The sequence below is a fragment of the Aulonocara sp. 'chitande type north' Nkhata Bay genome, linkage group LG16, assembly GCF_057382095.1.
Source record: "Aulonocara sp. 'chitande type north' Nkhata Bay isolate Kocher_YH1m ecotype deep benthic linkage group LG16, A_spYH_male_GT1.1, whole genome shotgun sequence".
Lineage (NCBI taxonomy): Eukaryota > Metazoa > Chordata > Actinopteri > Cichliformes > Cichlidae > Aulonocara > Aulonocara sp. 'chitande type north' Nkhata Bay.
This window is the reverse complement of record NC_141359.1, coordinates 27,247,293-27,268,500: the sequence shown is the minus strand read 5'-3', so window position 1 is coordinate 27,268,500 and position 21,208 is coordinate 27,247,293. Positions and strand designations below refer to the sequence as shown.

The window sequence follows — 21,208 nt, the reverse complement described above, 5'->3', positions numbered from 1 at the left end:
TTCTTATGAAAGAAAAGAAATGGCAATGCCTGTCATATTTCTAAAAAGGGGTCAAGGGTTAGCTAATATTACTATAATTAAGTATAATTATATAATAAGTTTAAGATTATTACTTCATTTCATTCCTTGTTCATTTACTGTATATTCAGGAGTTCTTAAAGGAATAAAGATTACCTACTTTACACTAACTGTGTCTGTTTAATGTGATTTCACTTTTTCACTGTATCATTTAATTTTAATGTGTCAGTGGCCAGTGTGACATAAAAACTGTACCCGGTAATACCAGTAAAATCTGACAGGAAAAAATCTTTGAAGTTTGCTGACTTTGACTCTCTCCCTAAACTTCGACCACCATCTATGGCAATGTAGAATTAAGGCTACGTCCAAACGTACACGGGTTTTTTTGAAAACGGAGATTTTCCGTTTTCGTTTTAAAAAATAATCCCGTCCACACGTAAAGGCAGAAATGAAGGAAAACGCTGCTAGGAACATGCCAAAGCAGCGCACACCTTTGATGCTGCGTTTTCTCCGTTTTTCTCATCCACACGTAAACGCAAAAACGGAGTTTTCAAAAATATCCATCCTGGCCAGAGTCTTTAAAAATCTCAGTTTTCAGTGACCGAAAACGCTGTTTACGTGTGGACGAAAGGTGCAAACGCATAGAAAAATCTGCGTTTTCAAAAATACCCGGGTACGTGTGGACGTAGCCTAAGATTGCTCAAATTCAGGATTACTTGAGCTCTGCAATTCATGAGCTGCGGCTGAGATGAACATACAAAAGACATCTATGCTAAGATGAGATCAGCCCTGCACAAGATTAGACAAACCATTGAATCAAAGTGTTTTGGGCAGTTTAAAGACAGTGATGCTCACTTAAAGATTACGTTTACATATACTGAACTCAAAGAAACGTAATTAGAGACGAGATCCGTTAGAAAGAATAAGAAATGATTGTACATGATCATTAAATGTACTTAAGTTTCTCAAAAATTGTCTGTGTGAATCTTAATCATCCATATTAGTAAATGGAGTTTGCTGAATTAGAATTCCAAGTGTACCTCCAACCACCTTCAAACCAACAAGTAGTATAATCAACCCAACTACGTAACATGTCTATATGGTCTCCACGAGAATCTTGTTTTCACAAAGGAAATTCTAATTTGGGTGTTAGCAGATAATGAACCTAAATCTAAAAAATGTCATTGGACCCCATTTGGATGTTCAGTTGTCAGTGAAGAGGAGCATGAGTTAAAGTTAAAAGCATTTTTTTTTATTCATTGTAAAGTCATGTTATGAATATAATGACACCTTAACAACATATCTGGCCAATACATGTTTCCATATATTGTTTGTAAGGAAAAAGTTCACATATATATCAGATTTGGTCCTTGTGTTTTGCCTCCTATTCTCTCTTCCTTCAACTGATAATTTACACTAAATCTCTACATACAGCAGGGTGGCGCCTGTAACTGAAGGGATGTGAAGATAATAATAATAATAATAATGGATTGGATTTATATAGCGCTTTTCAAGGCACCCAAAGCGCTTTACAATGCCACTATTCATTCACTCTCGCATTCACACAGTGGTGGAGGTAAGCTACGGTTGTAGCCACAGCTGCCCTGGGGCAGACTGACAGAAGCGAGGCTGCCATATCGCGCCATCGGCCCCTCTGGTCAACACCAGTAGGCGGTAGGGTAAAGTGTCTTGCCCAAGGACACAACGACCATGACCGGGGATCGAACCGGCGACCTTCCGGTTACAGATACGCTTCCCAACCCCCTGAGCCACGGTCGATAGAAAAAAGAAGTAAGGATCTTTACAAAGTTAGTGCGATACAATGGGAGCTCAAGGTGTAATCTGGGTTCTACAGCTTTAAGCAGCTGCAATCACTTTCTGGCAGACAATCACTTTTCGGCACAACACCGGCAATGACTTTGCAGACATCCTGGAGTCAATCGACAAGCGATTGTCCAGTTTTGATGTGAGGATGTCCCTGGTGGAGATTTCACACCGGGAATTTAAATCTCTGAGAGAATCCCTGGAGACTGCTGAAAACGTCACGCTACGGGAGTCGGTCAGATCTTTTACCGAAAATGTGACCCAGCTAAACATAGAAGAAGAAGAAAGAGAGACTGTTATCATTTACAAGCCCGTAGCATGAGAGATAACCTTGTGCTCTCTTGTATTCCAGAATCTGCTGGAGAGGACACGGAAATAGCGGTGGAAAAGCTTCATTAAAAACACCTGAAGCTGCCTGAGGACACCGTGTGTTACTCTATACGGTTTACAAAGCACCTTATTTTCCTTGCCATCAAATTCAAAATGTGTCCATCATAAATGAATGCATGACAAAAATAACTATTTAGATTAAAAAAATGTCTTTATAACTTTGAAGTTTAATTCATTAATAATTGCTTATACGCATGTGTGAAATAGAGTCACTATAGAATTTGGTTAATTTATTCATAATTTTTTATTTTATCCAAACTTAAACTTTCTGCGGATACCAGCAATTTAATATTTCACAAATGAGAAAAGGAAAACCCACCAGGGAAACTGCAGATTACCCAGGTGGGTTTGTCGTACCTGACCAGAAAAATATTGGATGTAACTTACATACGTTAAACATGCACGATTGTATTATGTGATTGTGGAGTTTGAAAGAGGTTTAAACTTAAGATTCTCGAACAAAAAGCCAGCATATTTATATAGAACAGTTAAATAGTGACAATAATCTTAAATTCATGTGAGGGTGTACAATACTGTTCAAAACTCTTTGGCAACTCACAAGGCACCAATCTTGTCACGATTGGTGGAATTAACAACACAGAAAAATACTGTCAGATTTGTTCCAGCATGCAGTATCATCTGGTAAGGGTCTGATTGGCAACAGCTTCATTTTTCAGCCTTACAATGATCCCAAACACACTGCCAGTGCAGTAAATTCATACCTGGATAGAAAAACACAGAGTGGAACACTATCCGTCATGGATTTGCCTCCAGCTCTGTTCTAGTCAAATGTCCCAGTAAAGCATAAATAGGTCTTATTAATTTATTCTTTACACCTGATCTTTATTACTCCTGAGCACTCACATACTGCAACAGAACTTTTTTCACGCATTTTGATGAGAAATTGTATTTGGAAAAAAAGTGATTTGGGAACCTTAATGATGGCTCTGTACCAAAAAAAAAGCTACAGATTTTCTCACAAGTTTAATAGCATGTCTACCAACTATTACCTGTTTAAATAACTGCTGAGCATTACTCCAAATACTTTATTTGGTGGCTCCTCATTAAAATTTTTATTTATTTGTTAACATGAGCATCAGTTACTGTGTATTTTTAACACCTTAAATTCAATGTGATACCATTATCCTGCCTAACAACCTAAAAAGCTCCAAAAGGATTAAGTATGGAATATAAATGGAAAATCATATATTGCACTCCAAACACAGCAGTTCTGAAATGGCTGAAAAGACCAATGCTCTGTTGCAGTATGCAGAGTACATGTGTAAATTGATCATAGTACAAAAAAATATAATGCCTTTGTAGAGCGGTGATCAAATACAGAGATAGAGGTCGCTGACATTGAGACATTCAGAGCCATCAAATAAGACAGCACAGCAGTTACATGATTCGATCTTACCACAAGAGGTCAGTACAATACATTAATGTAGTAGACACAAATTATGCAGGTTGAGGCATAAAAATGTACAGAGTAAAAAGGTAAATGAGGTAACCAGGCTTAAAATCCATCTTTTCTTTTTCTGTACACAGTCAAGTAAAGACTGTAAGCTTTCCTCTGCTTTAGAGGAGTTCTTTCAGGCTTGCTAATTCTACTTTTGTCCTTCCAGAGATGGTTGTCTGGGAAAATCCCAGTAGATCAGCAGTTTCTGAAATACTCAGATCAGCCGATGCTCACTTTGAACTTAGCTGGGTCATCTTGGCCATGTCTACATGCCTAAATGCACTGATTTCCATTTCCTAAACTGACACTACAGTGTTTACACTAGACAGTATAAAGTTGGAATTCAGTGAATGAATCGAAGCATCACCAGTTTAAATGCAAATTTATCCCTGCTACACTTGATGTAACATAAGTCTGACCATCACAACCACAGCCACTGTGTATCAGTCTAACACAGATCTTTACTGTGAATTCACCACAGTCCTGCAAACTAACTAAAATGTGTAATTTCTTAAAGCACATCATATGAACTACTTTCAACCCACTTTCATTCCCAAACATTTCTGTTATAAATGACACCGCTTAACCAAAAGTAACAAGTCCGTTATGAAAATGTAAAAAGTAGAAAGTAATTATATTTGTGTTAAAATATAGGTTAAAAAGTTAATAAGTACTCAAGTAAAATATAGATACCTGAAAACCAAGGCTGGACTGGGACAAAAAATCGGCCCGGGCATTTTGACTAGAGACCGGCCCACCAGGATAAAGATTGAAAATGTGACGTCATTCAGGGGTAAAACCGCAAAGGATTCTGGGAACTTGTGGCAAGAGGTACTAGCGCACGCAGGCTTTCAATTGAACTCAGTTACACAGTGATAAAAAGAAACCCAAAAAATGGCAAGAAGCTGTTGTATTATTATCTGCAATAGCCGGTCGCATGACAGCCACGGGAAGCCGACGGGTAAAGAGATCGTTTTTTTTATCTCATTACGTCGTTGAAGAGAAATTTTTTAAGCCATGTTTCCGAAGTAAGAGCCGACGGATGGTCTGGATATACCAAATATAACGTCCCAGAACACTTCAGCTCACATGTTAGTCTGCTCCAAGCATTCCCACAAAGGTCAGTGTTTTGTAGTAGTTAATATGTCATTTTTCTTAACATAATTGGTGATATAGGTTACAAGCAAGTCTGGCGCTGAACAGAAATTGTCGCGCTATGCTCCTTTATTTATTGTGCATAAATAGTAAATTGTCCTGACACAATATTGCGTTTCGCTTCTGTTATTATGGTACATTGACAAAAACATATACTTTTATTCACAGGATAAAACAGGTTTTTTTGTATCACTAATTGCCCAGTGCGATTACAACATACAATATTATTGTCACTGCTACATTTCTGTAATGCTACCAGAAATTATTTCCACTACTAATTAATTACCGTTGAGCTCAAAGGTTATATTAATAAACGGTTAACGAATGTGTATTTATGAAGACGATTTGTGAGACTGGTAAACTTACCTTTGTTCGTATGATGGTCTTTCGTTCTACACGGTGCATTTCAAACCGCGGTAAAGTGAGCCGTCATTTGTGAGCCGCGGTCAAGCCAGCCGCCTCTTATCCGCAGCATAAATTTCCTTGCGCTTTTACACCAGTCTTTACGGTAGCGCCTTTTCGCTTTATGTGCCGATTGAAAGCCTATACCCGCGCACACGTGCACGCGCGCGAACAGTCGCACGCACATGCGCGCACACAAATTACAATGAAACAGCCCGGTACAGTCAATGCAATTATGGAAATGTCAGAAATTCATGAAAAATCATCCTGAGTAGTTGATGTCCAACTTTCAACACATCCCTCCTCTGGGACACCTACTGTACCTGTGTGCCAAGTTCCATCCAGATTCACTGTAATATTCCTCAGAAATTACAGGAAACTTGTATTCAACGCAATACAGTCAATACAATAGAATTATGTCAATTTTCAAAAATTCATTAAAAGTCATCCTGAGTAGTTGAGGTCCAACTTTCAACAGATTACTTCTCTGGGACACCTACTGTACCTGTGTGCCAAGTTCCATCCAGATTCACTGTAATATTCCTCAGAAATTACAGGAAACTTGTATTCAACGCAATACAGTCAATACAATAGAATTATGTCAATTTTCAAAAATTCATTAAAAATCATCCTGAGTAGTGGAGGTCCAACTTTCAACACACCCCTCCTCTGGGACACCTACTGTACCTGTGTGCCAAGTTTCATCCAGATTTACTGTAGAATTCCTCAGAAATTAATGGAAACATTTATTCAATCTAATACAGTCAGTACAATAGAATTATGTCAATTTTCAAAAGTTCATTAAAAATCATCCTGAGTAGTTGATGTCCAACTTTCAACACATCCCTCCTCTGGGACACCTACTGTACCTGTGTGCCAAGTTTCAGCCAGATTTACTGTAGAATTCCTCAGAAATTAATGGAAACATGTATTCAATTCAATACAGTCAATACAATAGAATTATGTCAATTTTCAAAAATTCATTAAAAATCATCCTGAGTAGTTGAGGTCCAAATTTCAACAGATTCCTTCTCCGGGACACCTACTGTACCTGTCTGCCAGGTTACAGCCAAGATTTACTGTAGAACTCCTCAGAAATTAAAGGGTACTTGTATCCAATGCAGTCAGCCAATACAATAGAATTATGTCAATTTTCAAAAATTCATGAAAAATCATCCTGAGTAGTTGAGGTCCAACTTTCAACAGATTCCTTCTCTGGGACACCTACTGTACCTGTGTGCCAGGTTTCATCCAGATTTACTGTAAAATTCCTCAGAAATTAAAGGAAACTTATATTCAATTCAATACAGTCAATACAATAGAATTATGTCAATTTTCACCTTCTTCAAGCAGTGGTACAGGAAGAAGTCTGCATCCTTCAAGAAAAACATGATTTTCATGCAGGACAATGCTCCATCACACGCGTCCAAGTACTCCACAGCGTGGCTGGCAAGAAAGGGTATAAAAGAAGAAAAACTGATGACATGGCCACCTTGTTCACCTGATCTGAACCCAATTGAGAACCTGTGGTCCATCATCAAATGTGAGATTTACAAGGAGGGAAAACAGTACACCTCTCCGAACAGTGTCTGGGAGGCTGTGGTTACTGCTGCATGCAATGTTGATGGTGAACAGATCAAAACACTGACAGAATCCATGGATGGCAGGCTTTTGAGTGTCCTTGCAAAGAAAGGTGGCTATATTGGTCGCTGATTTGTTGTTGTTTTGTTTTTGAATGTCAGAAATGTATATTTGTGAATGTGGAGATGTTATATTGGTTTCACTGGTAAAAATAAATAATTGAAATGGGTATATATTTGTTTTTTGTTAAGTTTCCTAATAATTATGCACAGTAATAGTCACCTGCACACACAGATATCCCCCTAAAATAGCTAAAACTAAAAACAAACTAAAAACTACTTCCAAAAACATTCAGCTTTGCTATTAATGAGTTTTTTGGGTTCATTGAGAACATGGTTGTTGTTCAATAATAAAATTATTCCTCAAAAATACAACTTGCCTAATAATTCTGCACTCCCTGTAGGTCTGTTGACAGAGCTCTGTACAGGTCTGCTCGAGCTGACCTGAAAAGGGGTCCCACCTGTCCAGCAACAACACATGGCATGGAATAATAGACATCATAAACCACAGAGGCAGAACTGTGAAAACAGAAAACCTGAGTGTGCAGCTAGCAGAGGAAATAAACAGCTTCTTCGCCCGCTTTGAAACACCACAACAGCAGCATTCATCTGCCTCAGCCCTGCTCCCATCCTCATCCTCACCTGGTTCCTGCACCGCTCCATTCACTGTAACGGAGCACGATGTCAGATGTGTGTTCCTAGCAGTGAACCCCAGGAAGGCGGCCGGTCCAGACGGAATACGTGGTAAAGTGCTAAGACCATGTGCCCACCAGCTCACCCTCATCTCCACCAGAATCTTCAACCTCTCACTGGATGAAGCAGCCATCCCATCCTGTCTAAAATCAGCCACAATCATCCCAGTACCAAAGAAGTCTCCCATCACCAGCCTGAACTATTATTGCCCTGTGGCCCTCACACCGGTAATCATGAAATGCTTTGAGAGACTAGTCCTTCAGCACACCAAGGATTACCTCCCCCCAGAATTCGACCCCCACCAGTTTGCGTACCGTGCAAACAGATTCACAGAAGATGCCATCACCCTCCACTCGGTGCTGAGTCACCTAGAACAGCGGCAGAGCTACGCCAGAATGCTCTTTGTGGACTACAGCTCACCCTTCCACCACTCGCCCATTGAGAGCCTACTAACTTACTGCATCACAGTATGGTACAGCAGCTGCACTAAGGCGGATAGAGCCACCCTCCCAGCATGTTTGCAATGAGTAGGAGATGCTCTGTATCTCACTGTACAACTGTATAGTGACAAAGGTATTGGGTTCTTTTCTAAAAATTGCTATAAACAGAGGAACCCAAACTGATGAAAAGTGGCGAATATTTTTTTTCAAATGACTATTTTTAGTGGATGTTTGATATGGAGGCAGAATGACAGAATGTTAAAAGAAGTTACTTTTAGTCATTCTAAGCCGGGCATTGCGTTCTCTGGCTGTTCAAAGCCATGGAACTTTAGACTTTCCAAGCAAATAATGATGGCCATACTGATGTTCTTTTCAGTACATTTTACTTTATGTTCATTTTCATTTTTATGATGTTTCTATTTTTACACAATTCCTCCCACATAGCAAAATTGGTATGGCCTGGATCTGTCCCACACAATGTGCTTACACATGGCCTGCGTACCGCAAAGAATGACGGCCCCATGGTAGAGTTCAAGGCTGGACTGGGACAAAAAATCGGCCCGGGCATTTTGACTAGAGACCGGCCCACCAGGATAAAGATTGAAAATGTGACGTCATTCAGGGGTAAAACCGCAAAGGATTCTGGGAACTTGTGGCAAGAGGTACTAGCGCACGCAGGCTTTCAATTGAACTCAGTTACACAGCGATAAAAAGAAACCCAAAAAATGGCAAGAAGCTGTTATTATTAACTGCAATAGCCGGTCGCATGAGAGCCACAGGAAGCCGACGGGTAAAGAGATCGGGTTTTTTTTATCGGATTACGTCGTTGAAGAGAATTTTTTAAGCCATGTTTCCGAAGTAAGAGCCGACGGATGGTCTGGATATACCAAATATAACGTCCCAGAACACTCCAGCTCACATGTTAGTGTGCTCCAAGCATTCCCACAAAGGTCAGTGTTTTGTAGTAGTTAATACGTCATTTTTCATAACATAATTGGTGATATAGGTTACAAGCAAGTCTGGCGCTGAACAGAAATTGTCGCGCTATGCTCCTTTATTTATTGTGCATAAATAGTAAATTGTCCTGACACAATATTGCGTTTCGCTTCTGTTATTATGGTACATTGACAAAAACATATACTTTTATTCACAGGGTAAAACAGTTGTTTTGTATCACTAATTGTCCAGTGCGATTACAGCATACAATATTATTGTCACTGCTACATTTCTGTAATGCTACCAGAAATTATTTCCACTACTAATTAATTACCGTTGAGCTCAAAGGTTATATTAATAAACGGTTAACGAATGTGTATTTATGAAGACGATTTGTGAGACTGGTAAACTTATGATATGTACGATGGTCTTTCGTTCTACACGGTGCATTTCAAGGTCCTGTACCCATCCGTCGGTAAACTGTACCTGGGCTTGTTGCAGTGACCTGAAGTTACTAAACTTCATGAGTGTATGCACTCACTCCAAGAACCGTATGATTATAAATCTGAGCGTGGTGAAAGTTGGGCAACACGCTAACGTATTTTGTCCCTCTGCGTGCTCGTAAGGGTCTGACCCTTTCACTCCTTTGATTTTTTCCTCGTATCTTTTCTTTGTCTTTTCGTCGAGTCTGTCTTTGTACGGACCGGCATTGTTCTCCTTTTGTTTTGTACATTCCTTTTTTGTGCGGCAAAGAAAAAACAAGAAGGTATTGGAACCAGAGAATGAACGTTTTGCGGTGCTGCAAATGCTTGCATTTGATGCGGTACTTGGATTGTTTTGCCACTAATTCCCGGCATGCAATGCGCGAAAACCACGTGATTGTTAAACAAGGGGGCGGGTGCATTCGGCCTCCTCGGCTGTAATTGGTCCAGCCCAGAGTCGATCATGACCAATTGGCCAATCCAACACCTTTCATTATATATACCCTTCCTAAAAAAAAAAAAAAAAAATCCATCGGCCCATAAAAACAAAAAATCGCCAGCGGCCCACCGGGCAAATGCCCGGTATGCCCGATGGCCAGTCCAGCTATGGATGCCACTCACTTCAGGTGTCACATTGTGTCACGAGAATATCCCACGTGTGATGGCTTGCCACCTTGGAATCAAAACAACCAGGCATCATACTTTGGAAAATCACACATTTGATGACCTTTCACCATTAGCTTTTGACTTTGAACAGAAGGAAGAACTCACTGTTCGTATTAAAAACATAATTTCAGCCTATCCATCAAAGAAGGATATCCTTAAAGAGCTCATCCAAAATGCTGATGATGCAGAAGCAACAGAAATTCACTTCATCTGGGACAAAAGACAACATGGAAAAGTAAAAACATTTGGGAAGAAATGGAACAATCTCCAGGGTCCAGCACTTTGTGTGTTCAACAACAAAGTGTTTTCAGATGCTGACATTAAGGGAATTCAACAGCTGGGAGAGGGAGGAAAGCACAACACCCCAGGGAAGATAGGGAAGTACGGAGTTGGATTCAACTCTGTTTACCATCTGACTGACCTTCGATCCTTACAGGAGACGAAGTACTTTGCATTTCTGACCCCAATCAAAAATACATTGAAAATCATTCAAATAACCAGCGATATGGCATTGGCTATAAACTAGCAGACACTTTCAAAGAAATGTACGTAGATGTCTACAAATCCTTTCTTCCAGACAAATTTTCTCTTAAAGACGGCACCATGTTCAGATTACCTCTGAGAATGGGTACAAATGCAAACACCTCCAAAATATCACAGCAAGGAGTCACTGACCGCGACATGAAAGAACTGTGCTCTGCCCTGTCTGAAGATCCTGAAGGACTAATTCTCTTTCTGAAAAACATCTGCAAAATCAAAGTCCATGAAATCAGTGAAGATTCACAAGAACTTAAAACCATCTTTGAGGTTGAAAAAAATCTGCCACAGAAAAGTCGGGAAGAAAAAGATGCTTTTGTCAAACATTTACAAAATGCACTGCAATCAGACAAACCAACACCGCACAAGACTTTCTATGAAACTGTGATTTCCACCTCAGATAAAAGACAAACTACATGGATTGTTGCAGAACAATTTGGCTCCTTCAAAGACAGCTACGATTTAAAACTGTCAGACAAACTTCCCCAAGCATCATTAGCTGCACGTGTGAACACAAAAGGATCCAGCGTCATGGATTTTAAAGGAGAAGCCTTTTGTTCACTTCCTTTGCCAGGGAAAACTGGACTGCCAGTACATGTCAATGGAAACTTTGAGGTTGATTCTGCCAGGAGAAGCCTTTGGAAAGAAGATGGGAAGAGTAAGAAATCCAACTGGAATGAGATTTTGAAACAGAACGCCATTGCTCCGCTTTATGCAGACCTCGTGAATTACATCAGGCGAATGATCACAGTCAAGAAAGTTTCCCTTGCAAGGATTGAATCATGTTTCAGAACAGAATACTTGTGTTTTTGGCCAACTGTGTCCAAGGATGTTTGCCCAGACTGGCATGAAATGATACATGAAGTATACAGATCACTGAAAGAAAAAGGCCTTGATGTAATCCCTGTGATGAAGAGCTCAACACGGAAAATTGCAGATAAAAAAATTAAAGAATACTCATTTGACTGGTGTAATGTCAGCGAAACAGACTCAACTGAGGCACCTTACTTGACAACCTTGGGAAATTTCAAGCTGAATAACATTTTGGAAGATCTTGGAATGAAGCTGGTTCCTTATTCCACAAACATGCAGAGGATTTGGACAAGTTTCAGATCTGCTGGGGTTGAAGTGAAAGAGGTCAGTCCCTCCACTGTGCAGACTTTCCTACGAGCAAAACCTCTAAATGATCCAACCCAAACAGATGAGGATTTGCCTTTACCCATAAGTGCCACTTTGATCAAAGATGAGAAAAGATGTTCAGAGCTCCTGAGTTTTTGTTTAAAAGATTTCTCCTCACAAAAGGTCACACAGAATTTACTCAATGGCCTTCCACTTCTTCTCACAAGAGATAAAGTTTTAAGACTCTTCAACTCCCAAACACCCACGTGGATATCAAGGTATGAAGATCTCTTCTTTGACTGCCAGGCTCAATTTGCAGATTATCAAATCAACATTTGGCACACTGACCTTCTTCAAAGATTAAAACTTGTCAGAAATATGACTTTGCACCACTCAGAGAAATATCTGAAACCATTAATTCAGCATCTTCTTTATGACTGTGACATTGATCCACACAGTGGTTTTCATGTCCCCAATGAGAAAATATTGAAGTGGCTAAAATTACTTTGGAAGTTCATAATGAATGAAATTAAACCGCCAACATCTAGAGATGACGAGTCCAGTCTGACATTAAATTATGTGAGGAAACTCTTCAGTGACTGCTATATTTTACCTGTTGTGTGTCCAAGGTTGAACAACAAGCTCTTCCTGCAAACAATGAAACACATGTCAAGTGTTGTGTTTGCCTCACAGAAACACAAAGACATATCAGGCATCCTCTTCAAACTTGGTTTTATGAGGTTTGATCATGTTTTCTTCTCTGAGATGGACCGATGGATATATTCATGTCTACAAGATGAACTTCTTGATGTAGATGATCAAAGCTCAGTGTTGGATCAAGTGTACAACATTAATCGCTCAGAGTTTTCCCACCTTTCAAATGATAATATGAAAGAGTTTCAGATGTTCCTGCAATCAGGATTATCCAAGTCCAAAGTCAACCAAGAGTATGTGAGGAAGCTCAAATCCTTACCAATATTTGAAACAACACATGGTGAACGAGTGAGGATTGATGGACCTAAGAAGGTTTTCATCCTCAAAATCAAATATTCAGTCATGTTTCCAGATTTGTTTAACCTACCCCAAAACAGCAGCATCTTTCTCAAACAGAACTCTGAGAACTACATGCTGTCAGAAACACTCAACATTCAGGTCCTGGATGATTTGGAGTATTTCATGAAGTTCATTCTGCCTGCTGTACACCAACTCACAGAGACACAGATTCTTCACAGCCTCAAACTGTTGCTGTCACTAGATTATTCGTTGAAGGAAAGAAAAATTATCATCTCCTCACTGAAGACAGTGAAACTGATTCGCAGTTCTCAAGGTAGACTGGAGCCTGCATCATACTACTTTGATGAAAGTGTGGAGCTGTACAAACGAATGTTGCCCCACGAGAGATTTGTTCCTGAGATATTTTGGACTGAGCTTTGTGAAGGAGATGACTACACAACAGAAAAAGCAAAAGAGCTGGTCAGAGAACTTGGAATGAAGCATGTTGTGTCCGCGGACGAGATAATAAATTTTGCATACCAGCTTGAATCAGAAGCAAAAGTTAACAGAAGACTCAAAGACATGAAACAGAAATCATCACTACTTTTCAGGGAAGTCTTAAATAAAGCATGCAACATCAAAACTAAAAAGCAAAATTTGTTGGAGAGGATTGCCGACATCAAATTCATTTTTCCAGTGATAATTCGAAAAGAACTGTCCAACTACCACCAACCATTTGCTGCTGAAGGAACTACTGTGAAAATTAGAGGCTCTTTGATTGACAAAAATCCAGAGCATCAAGATTTGATTTGGACCTCAATGCCAATTATAGACCTACCATTTATGTCACAAGGTCTTCAGAAAATGATAAAAAATGTTGGAGCTCATGAAGAACCACCTCCAAACTGTGTAGCCAGTAACATAAGAAACATCTGTCAGTCACCATGAAACTGACCAGCTGATCAAAACACGAGCTAAAGTGTTCAGAAGTTCGTACGCTTACCTGCAAGCAAAAAGATTTGAAGGAAACCAGCTGGCTGGTCTTCCTGTTGTGTTGGTTGAAAAAGACACAAAACTTGTGACGGTTGATGACGTGTGTCTGTCGCTCTCCTATGATCTGGACTTCAGACCATATCTGGACTTCAGACCATATCTGTACAAGATTACTCCAGAAGATGCAGTGTATGCACCGTTCTTTCAGAAAATTGGTGTGACGAACGAAGCTACTGCAGAACAATATTGTAATGTTTTGGCAGCAGTTTACGCTGATTCCTGTGATAAACAGAAACTACATTCGAACCAGCTGAGAACTGTGAAACGAGCTGTTGAGCAGTTGTTTAAGTTAATCAATGCTCAGGGAAACCAGAAGCTTCTTGAAAATGTTGAGACTCTTTATCTTCCTGCAGTAGATGGTAAATTATACCCATCATCCACACTCTGCTACAACGACACAGTGTTTGAGACCAAAAGGTTGGAAGAAGCGCTGGAGAACAAGTTCCTGCTGCTTGAGAAACTCAGTGAATGTCATTTGGGCAACGACAAATACAAGCATCATCAGCTGTTGGAACTGCTGCCTCAGAAATTTCAGCCAAAGATGCTGTCTGAGTTCACAGAGGAAAGAGTTGTGGAATCAAAGATGCAGCGTTGTGAACTTGGGACTGGCTGTGAATTTAGTGGATGGTTTGCTAAACATCTCTCCTCAGGAGCCTTTAAATATGGATTCATTTGTCTTATTAGAGAGCAGTTGCAAGGCAAAATAACACAAGAAGATGCTTCTAACATATGTGAGAAGATTTTTGGCAGTATACAAATTATCTGCTGCAAAACGTTGGAAACAACACTCTGGCTCAATAAACAGCCACTTCCTAAAACTGATGAAGAAACTGATGTTTTTGTGGAACGAGGGCAACAAGGGTGTACCTTTTACTTAAAGCACAATGATGACATGGCTCTCAAAGTGATAAATGAAGTCATTACAACATTGACAAAAGAGATTAATGTTCTTTTAGGAAACACAATTGCATCGGTTCATCTTCCAGTGCTGGGACAACTCCTCATGTGTAATGATCTGCAAGATGTTCGGAAAACTCTGGCTAAAAATCAGATCCGTGACAGTGCTGAAACTGAAAGTTCCTTTTTTAGTCCAGCAGCCCCTGGGACGGAAGTTCCAGGAGAATGGCATGATTGTTTGGACATGAATGTCCTCAACAACTTTGAAGAGGGGGAATATGTTGGCTACAGCATTGATGACAAGTACATTTATGCAGTTATTGTTGAAGAACTGCCTGGTCACAATGGACGATATTCATGGAGATACAAAATAGATATTGGAGAAGATGAGCCCATTGAAGTCAGCTGTGTCGATCTGTTTCAGTTTAAACGAGAAAAGAAGGTAAAAACAGAAAGGAGGAAATGCATGGAGCCAGAACCACAGAAGAAGACGCTAAAACCAGAAGAAAACACTTGCATGGAGCTGGAACCACTGACAGGAGCTGTGCCACATTCTTCTGAATCATCAACAAATTCTTTACCGGCCTCTGTTGAGGAAGCTAAAAGGGAAATTGATAAATGTTTGACAGAGATCTGGAGGCTTCCTGAGGAGGAGAGGCACAAAGCCATCAAGAGACTGTACCTCAGGTGGCACCCTGACAAAAATCCGGATTGCCAGTCTCTCGCCAGTGAGGCATTCAAATATTTACAGAATCGAATTGATGAGCTCAGCAAACCCAAAGCTGCAGGCTCGACCTTTTCAAGCAGAAATACAAATTTCAGAGGCTTCTATCAACAGTGGAATCAGGAGGCCAGGTATCACAGAAACAGTCGAGAGAGGTTCTCTAGAGGCTATAGAGGTTTCCATTCCTACAACTTCTGGACCCACAATGAAAATGTCCCAAGGCCAGACAGAGAAGAGGCCAGCCGCTGGTGTAGACAGGCTCGCTGTGATCTCAATGCAGCTCACAAAGACACTGGTGGAGGGAGCACAGAGTGGTGTCTGTTTAAGGTCCATCAAGCACTGGAAAAGTCTCTCATAGCAGCATGCTATAAAAAAAATGGACAACACCCCAACAGCAGCTCAATTTCAGCCACTGCTGCACAAGTTTCCCACTACAGCCTCCAACTGAGAGATCTGCCTGAGATTGTGAAAAACCTGCAGACACTCGGGGTGGATCCCAAAAGGACTCAATATCCCAACTGCCATCCATATCCTCACATACCGAACGGACAATTCAGATCAGAGAATGAAATGCTGGCACTGAACAAGGCATCAGAGCTCCTTAATAAAATAGAAGCATATGTGAATTAAGGATTTAAGACAGATGGACTATCAATTAGTGTGACTGTGTTTTGACATGTTAAACAGATGATATCTACAATCTAAAGCTGAAATATTATTTAGCATCACAACCAAAATCATTTCAAGTTGTCTAATTTTTCACAGTAATAATCACAGAAAACATTAAATGAAAAATGTTTTTATTTGTGTCAATGCTATTTACTCACTAGTGTTTTTATATACATTTAGAAATATTTACTTCAGCTTTCCTGACTTTGAGATATTCAATGTATGGTTTTGTTCTGAAAACAAAAAATCAAATATTCTTCTTGATTAAGTTTGTTGACATCTTTGAGTTGCAGCAGAATCACTGAACCATCTGCTGGAGATCAACATATTCACTGTAACACTGTCATGAAATGAAAAATGTCAAGGTTTCTATGTTTTAAACAGTTGTGACTACTTCTCAGAGCACAGTTTAACTACTTCATCTATAGATATTTTCCTATGTTTTAAGCAAGTTCTACTACTGTGACCCAAGTATGTATTGTTAAATTTATATGATTTATGATACTGAGGACCAAAACAATACTGTATGAATTTCCAATGAAAGTTTGTTTTTGCAAAGATTTTTTTAGCATTCAGATGAAACAAAATATTTAATGCAGTATTTGGCATTTGAGGGGTTTTAATGTAGTAGTTTTGTTCTGGAAATAAAAATACAAAAGATTTTAATGGAAACTTTTTCAATTTTTATTTAATTTTACCTATAAAATGAAATGATGAAACAGCAATCTCATATTTCAAACACTGATTCCCAGTCTTTCTAATACTTCTATAGTTACTTTTGGAATTTTACTGTCTCTTTTTATTAATCATGTACCCAAGACTTTTGAGAAATAAAGCGTACTTACTAAATAATGACACTGTGTATGTTTATGATGTGATTTCACTGAATGTTACAGCAAAGATTTACCACTTCTTTTATCTTTTATAAATTGTGGGGATTGAGCCCCCAGAGGTCCAATTCCATGTTTGAGAGGACATGCAGTAAGTCCATATGTTTTGACAGATTTCCTTTTACATCAGGCACACCGTCAGGGATCTGAGCAGAGAATAGCAAATGTGATCACAAAGAGCATATGAACAATAGTTTTCAAGTGTCATTATATCAAACATGTCTTTGCATAAAAGCTGCAAAACATTTAAGCCTTACTAAAAATTATAAAGATATGAAACAATAATATATATAAAATACACAATTACTTAAAAGAAATCAATAAATACACAAACACTTCAACCAGTGCTTCCTCCAACTGGATGAGTAACGGGAACCACTCACTGTCGGATTTGTGAGTGCTAAAATTATACTGTTACTAGAGCCATCCAGTCGTTCTCTACAAGTGAACATTAAATTTTTTAAGAGTGCTTTTAAAGTCCAAACACGCACAGCTACAAACGTCTGACTGGCACTACCCCTTCTAAGTATCCTACAAGGATTCTCAGTGCATCATTAAATGCAACATGCAGTTTCTGCACGCTATATTGCTTGTTGGATGACCACAAGGGGGCAGTATATAGCAGTGTGCGATACGCTTTAAAAAAAGCCACTTTAACTGGAACTGAACAGAAGCTGAATTTGTGTGCAATAGTATTTGCCTGCACATAGAGCTTACAGCATTGTCTGTATATGTCATCATCATTTATTTGATCAATGATAAAGTGATCGAGGTATTTCACCTTTTTATGAACCTCAAGAGTATTGTAGGACAGTTTAAACACAGGGAAATTTAGCTGTTTATCCTGCTTGGTTCTACATATCAAGATAGCATTGTACTTTATATCATATAGCACACCATATTCAGTACAGATATTAAGAAGCTGCTGTAATCCAGCACTACTTCGACTAAAAACAACCAGGTCATCTGCATACGTAAGATGAGTTATCAATGTTTTACCTAACATACATCCAGTGTTACAGGTTCTCAGCTGTATGGGCAAATCTGGAGGGTAAACTATGGAGACCCAGAAACACCTTTAACAGTTGATGGTAGAGATGGTTTACGATTAAAGATTTTATTTACATATATACTACTCAATAAACATCCAACAATTAATGCAATACTTATACCCCTTAAATTAAACCTGAAAGACTGCGTTTTACTCCTAACTTCACTGTATGAAGAAAAATCCACTGTGCTAATATAGAAGCAAAATGACGGAAAAACAAGGAATTGGTGTCCATATATCTATGAACCTAAATTTGTCTCTGAGGTTTATTTGTGGCTTCTCCCTTCATAGTTGATGGCAGTGATGGAGGGTTCTACTTCCACCACAATCCCTATGATGAGGTAGTGCTTGACCAAAACTACTAGGTCCAGGGCCTCCTGCTTGGGTTCCTGCAGTTCTACAACAACCACAAGCAGGTTGGTCAATGTGAGTACTGCATCAGGAGTACAAGATGAAGAATGAAAGAAAATACATACAGTATAAATTAGTGGTCAGACCACCAAACTTCCTCATTAGTAGGCATTCTGCTCTACCACCTGAGCTACAGCCACCCCAAAATTACCCCAAATATGTAAAAGCTAGACTATAGCTAAAGGACTTCTGGACTAAATTATATTTACAGATGTTCCTTAACTTGTTTTCTTCCCCCTTACATATTTATTGTACACATCGAAAATAAATGTTGGCAGAATATAAGAAAACATTTCTGAATAAAGTTCAGTAAATCAATACTACAACCTTTGTATAACACATAATTGAAAGCTGAAAAAAGTTAACTGAAAAAATTGCTTTTCAGCCTAAAATGCTATTTTGTGTACAACTTGATTTTAGCTTTACTTTTTTTTAATGTAAAGCTGCTTTGCTGCATACAAAATATCTGCTTTTCTATAGCCATCTTGTCTGAGATCTCTAATTTCTCATAATACACAATGTTGCCCATGTCATCATTTTCTCTTACAAATGAAGTAATATCAAGACTATATCTTACAATAATTTTTAAAATACAGCTTCTCTGAATAATTGCACAGATTCAAGACCAAAATTGACTGTGAACTTTTGATTGTCAGTCACTTTTGACTTTTCCCAGTCCAATCTTTTCTAATTTTTCTTAACCAACAACTTACCTGGATAAAGACTAAAACATTCACTCTGCAGCTGAAGGTGGTGCTGAGTAATGGCTACGTGGAGCCTTTCATCTGCTACCACCAGGCATGTAGACAGGGAAAATTTGCAACTGAATATAGAAAAAAAGTAAAAAAATTAAAAAAAATTAAAAAAAAAAGATTATATTGAAAAGAAAAATTAATTTGAGTGTTTTAAATCAACATTTCTTTCCCGTTTGCAAGACTTTGGGGGGAATCCCATTTATAACTTGGACAAGTTATACAATTTCTAATTCAACAACAATTTCCAGTGGACCAGCTTCTAGATCTCACACATATTACAGTGTATGTTTGTGGGATCCACATATTTGTTTTTAACATGTAAATGGTAGCAAAGTGGCAATCCAGGCAGGAAAGTCAGTACCCTCCCCCCAATCCACCACCACCACCACAAAAATAAAATAAAATAAATTAAAAATAAAAAATTCAGTTCATATGGCAAATGTATTGTTGGAAAGATAAAGTGATTGCTCTTGTTTGATATGGTGAACCCATCCAGTCAATCTATGAGGACCTGTGGTTAGTTCCATGTTTATAGACATTACAGTTGGAATATAGACATACAGCTCAAATAATTGTCTCCCTTTCTCTGACCTTTGAGTCCAACTCCTGTCCATGGTGCTGATCAAAAGCTGGAATGATGATATTATTTCTGCACTTACAGAAATAATAGGGATATGAGATCAAGTGTACTTGACCTAGTATGACGTGGCAGTAAATGTTCAAAAATATCAGCACCAGGGTCTGTCATCAAGTTGTACATGGAGCTGAAAGGGCATTCTCATATTAATTTTTCTTACAGTGACTCAACTCATTAAAGTACAGACATGAGTTTCAAAAATAAATAAATAAAATATAAATTTAAATAACTCTTTAAAGGCCTGGACCTGGATGGACATTTGGAAGAACTGTCTGTTTTATTCTGCTGTTTAGGAGCAACTGGAATGTCATCAGAATCAAGGTCAGAGTCAGGAAAGACTAAAACTACACCAACAGTCTGAGCAGACTGCTGCTCTACTTGATCACTGTGTTATCCAGCATGGTGCAATCTGAACCCACAGCAGCAGGGGAGGGGTTTTCACTGTCCTACAGATGAGAAACATGACATAATCTTTATTTTTTACATAGTTATGCAGATTTTTGAGGAGACATGCACTGTTTTATAACCATCCCTCCCCTGCTTACTAACCTACAAGTTTATTACTGTTTTAAATAAACAATAAGTCATGTTTCCTTTTTCATCAATAGTTTTTGGCTATTTTATATCAATTATGATTGCACTGACTCATCCAATTACGCCCTTTATGGGTCAAACAGGCCACCATAAGAGACATGCAAACGTAGCAAGCAGGTGTACTAGCTTACTTAGAAGCCTACCAACTATTGTCTTGTATATATAAGGATGCAAAGATTGTTCATGTGGGGATTTTACTGCGTTTGTCAGATAAATATCTGTCTTCAAGTACATTTCTTAGGAAGGATGAACACAGTGAAAGTCGCTGTAAGTCGCATTTCCTCTGTTTTCCTGCAGCATCATCATCATCTAGCTAGGAGGCAGCTGGATGATGCGGGATGCGGGACAACTTTCCTCCGAAAGTTTCGTTTCTTCCAGGACATCAGAGGAAATTCAGTCTTGGATCTGCTGCTTCTGTTTCAGTCAGTTTCGTTTCTAACGAGATGACGGAACTCGGAGGAGAAAAAGAAGACAGGCGTTCGTTGCTGTGATTGGACATCAGCAGCCTTTATATACAGCAGACTGATGCAGCATCACTACTTTCCCTGGCACTGATAGGACCCTGCACTGGCATGACTGAGGTACTGTGATTGTATTTATTTGTTTTATTGGCGTATATAGGTAGGTTACTAGCTAAGTAATAACGAAAATCTTAAAAACAGAAATACACACAAAAATGATTTTGCTATTTTAAACACTGTGATCACAGAATAGAGAAAATCTTTATTTGTTAATTTACTAACTTTTTAAAAAATATATTTTTTACACTTTTG

The 21,208-nt window shown here is 38.9% G+C and overlaps 1 protein-coding gene across 2 annotated transcripts in view; it reads left to right on the top strand.

Moving 5' to 3' along the window:
* LOC147311724 (sacsin-like) overlaps nucleotides 1-16,726 on the top strand; it is a 34,428-nt gene extending 17,702 nt beyond the window's left edge. Inside the window, exons 8-9 of one of the 2 annotated variants that reach the window (XM_086265552.1) lie at nucleotides 12,681-12,690; nucleotides 15,157-16,726. In XM_086265552.1, coding sequence (XP_086121678.1) covers nucleotides 12,681-12,690; nucleotides 15,157-16,058 — 912 coding nt within the window. In that variant the 3' untranslated portion in view covers nucleotides 16,059-16,726. Of the gene's footprint in view, nucleotides 1-12,680; nucleotides 12,691-14,046 lie in introns of both variants that reach the window. The other variant, XM_086265551.1, reaches the window with a different exon arrangement.
* Nucleotides 16,727-21,208: the final 4,482 nt, after the last annotated feature.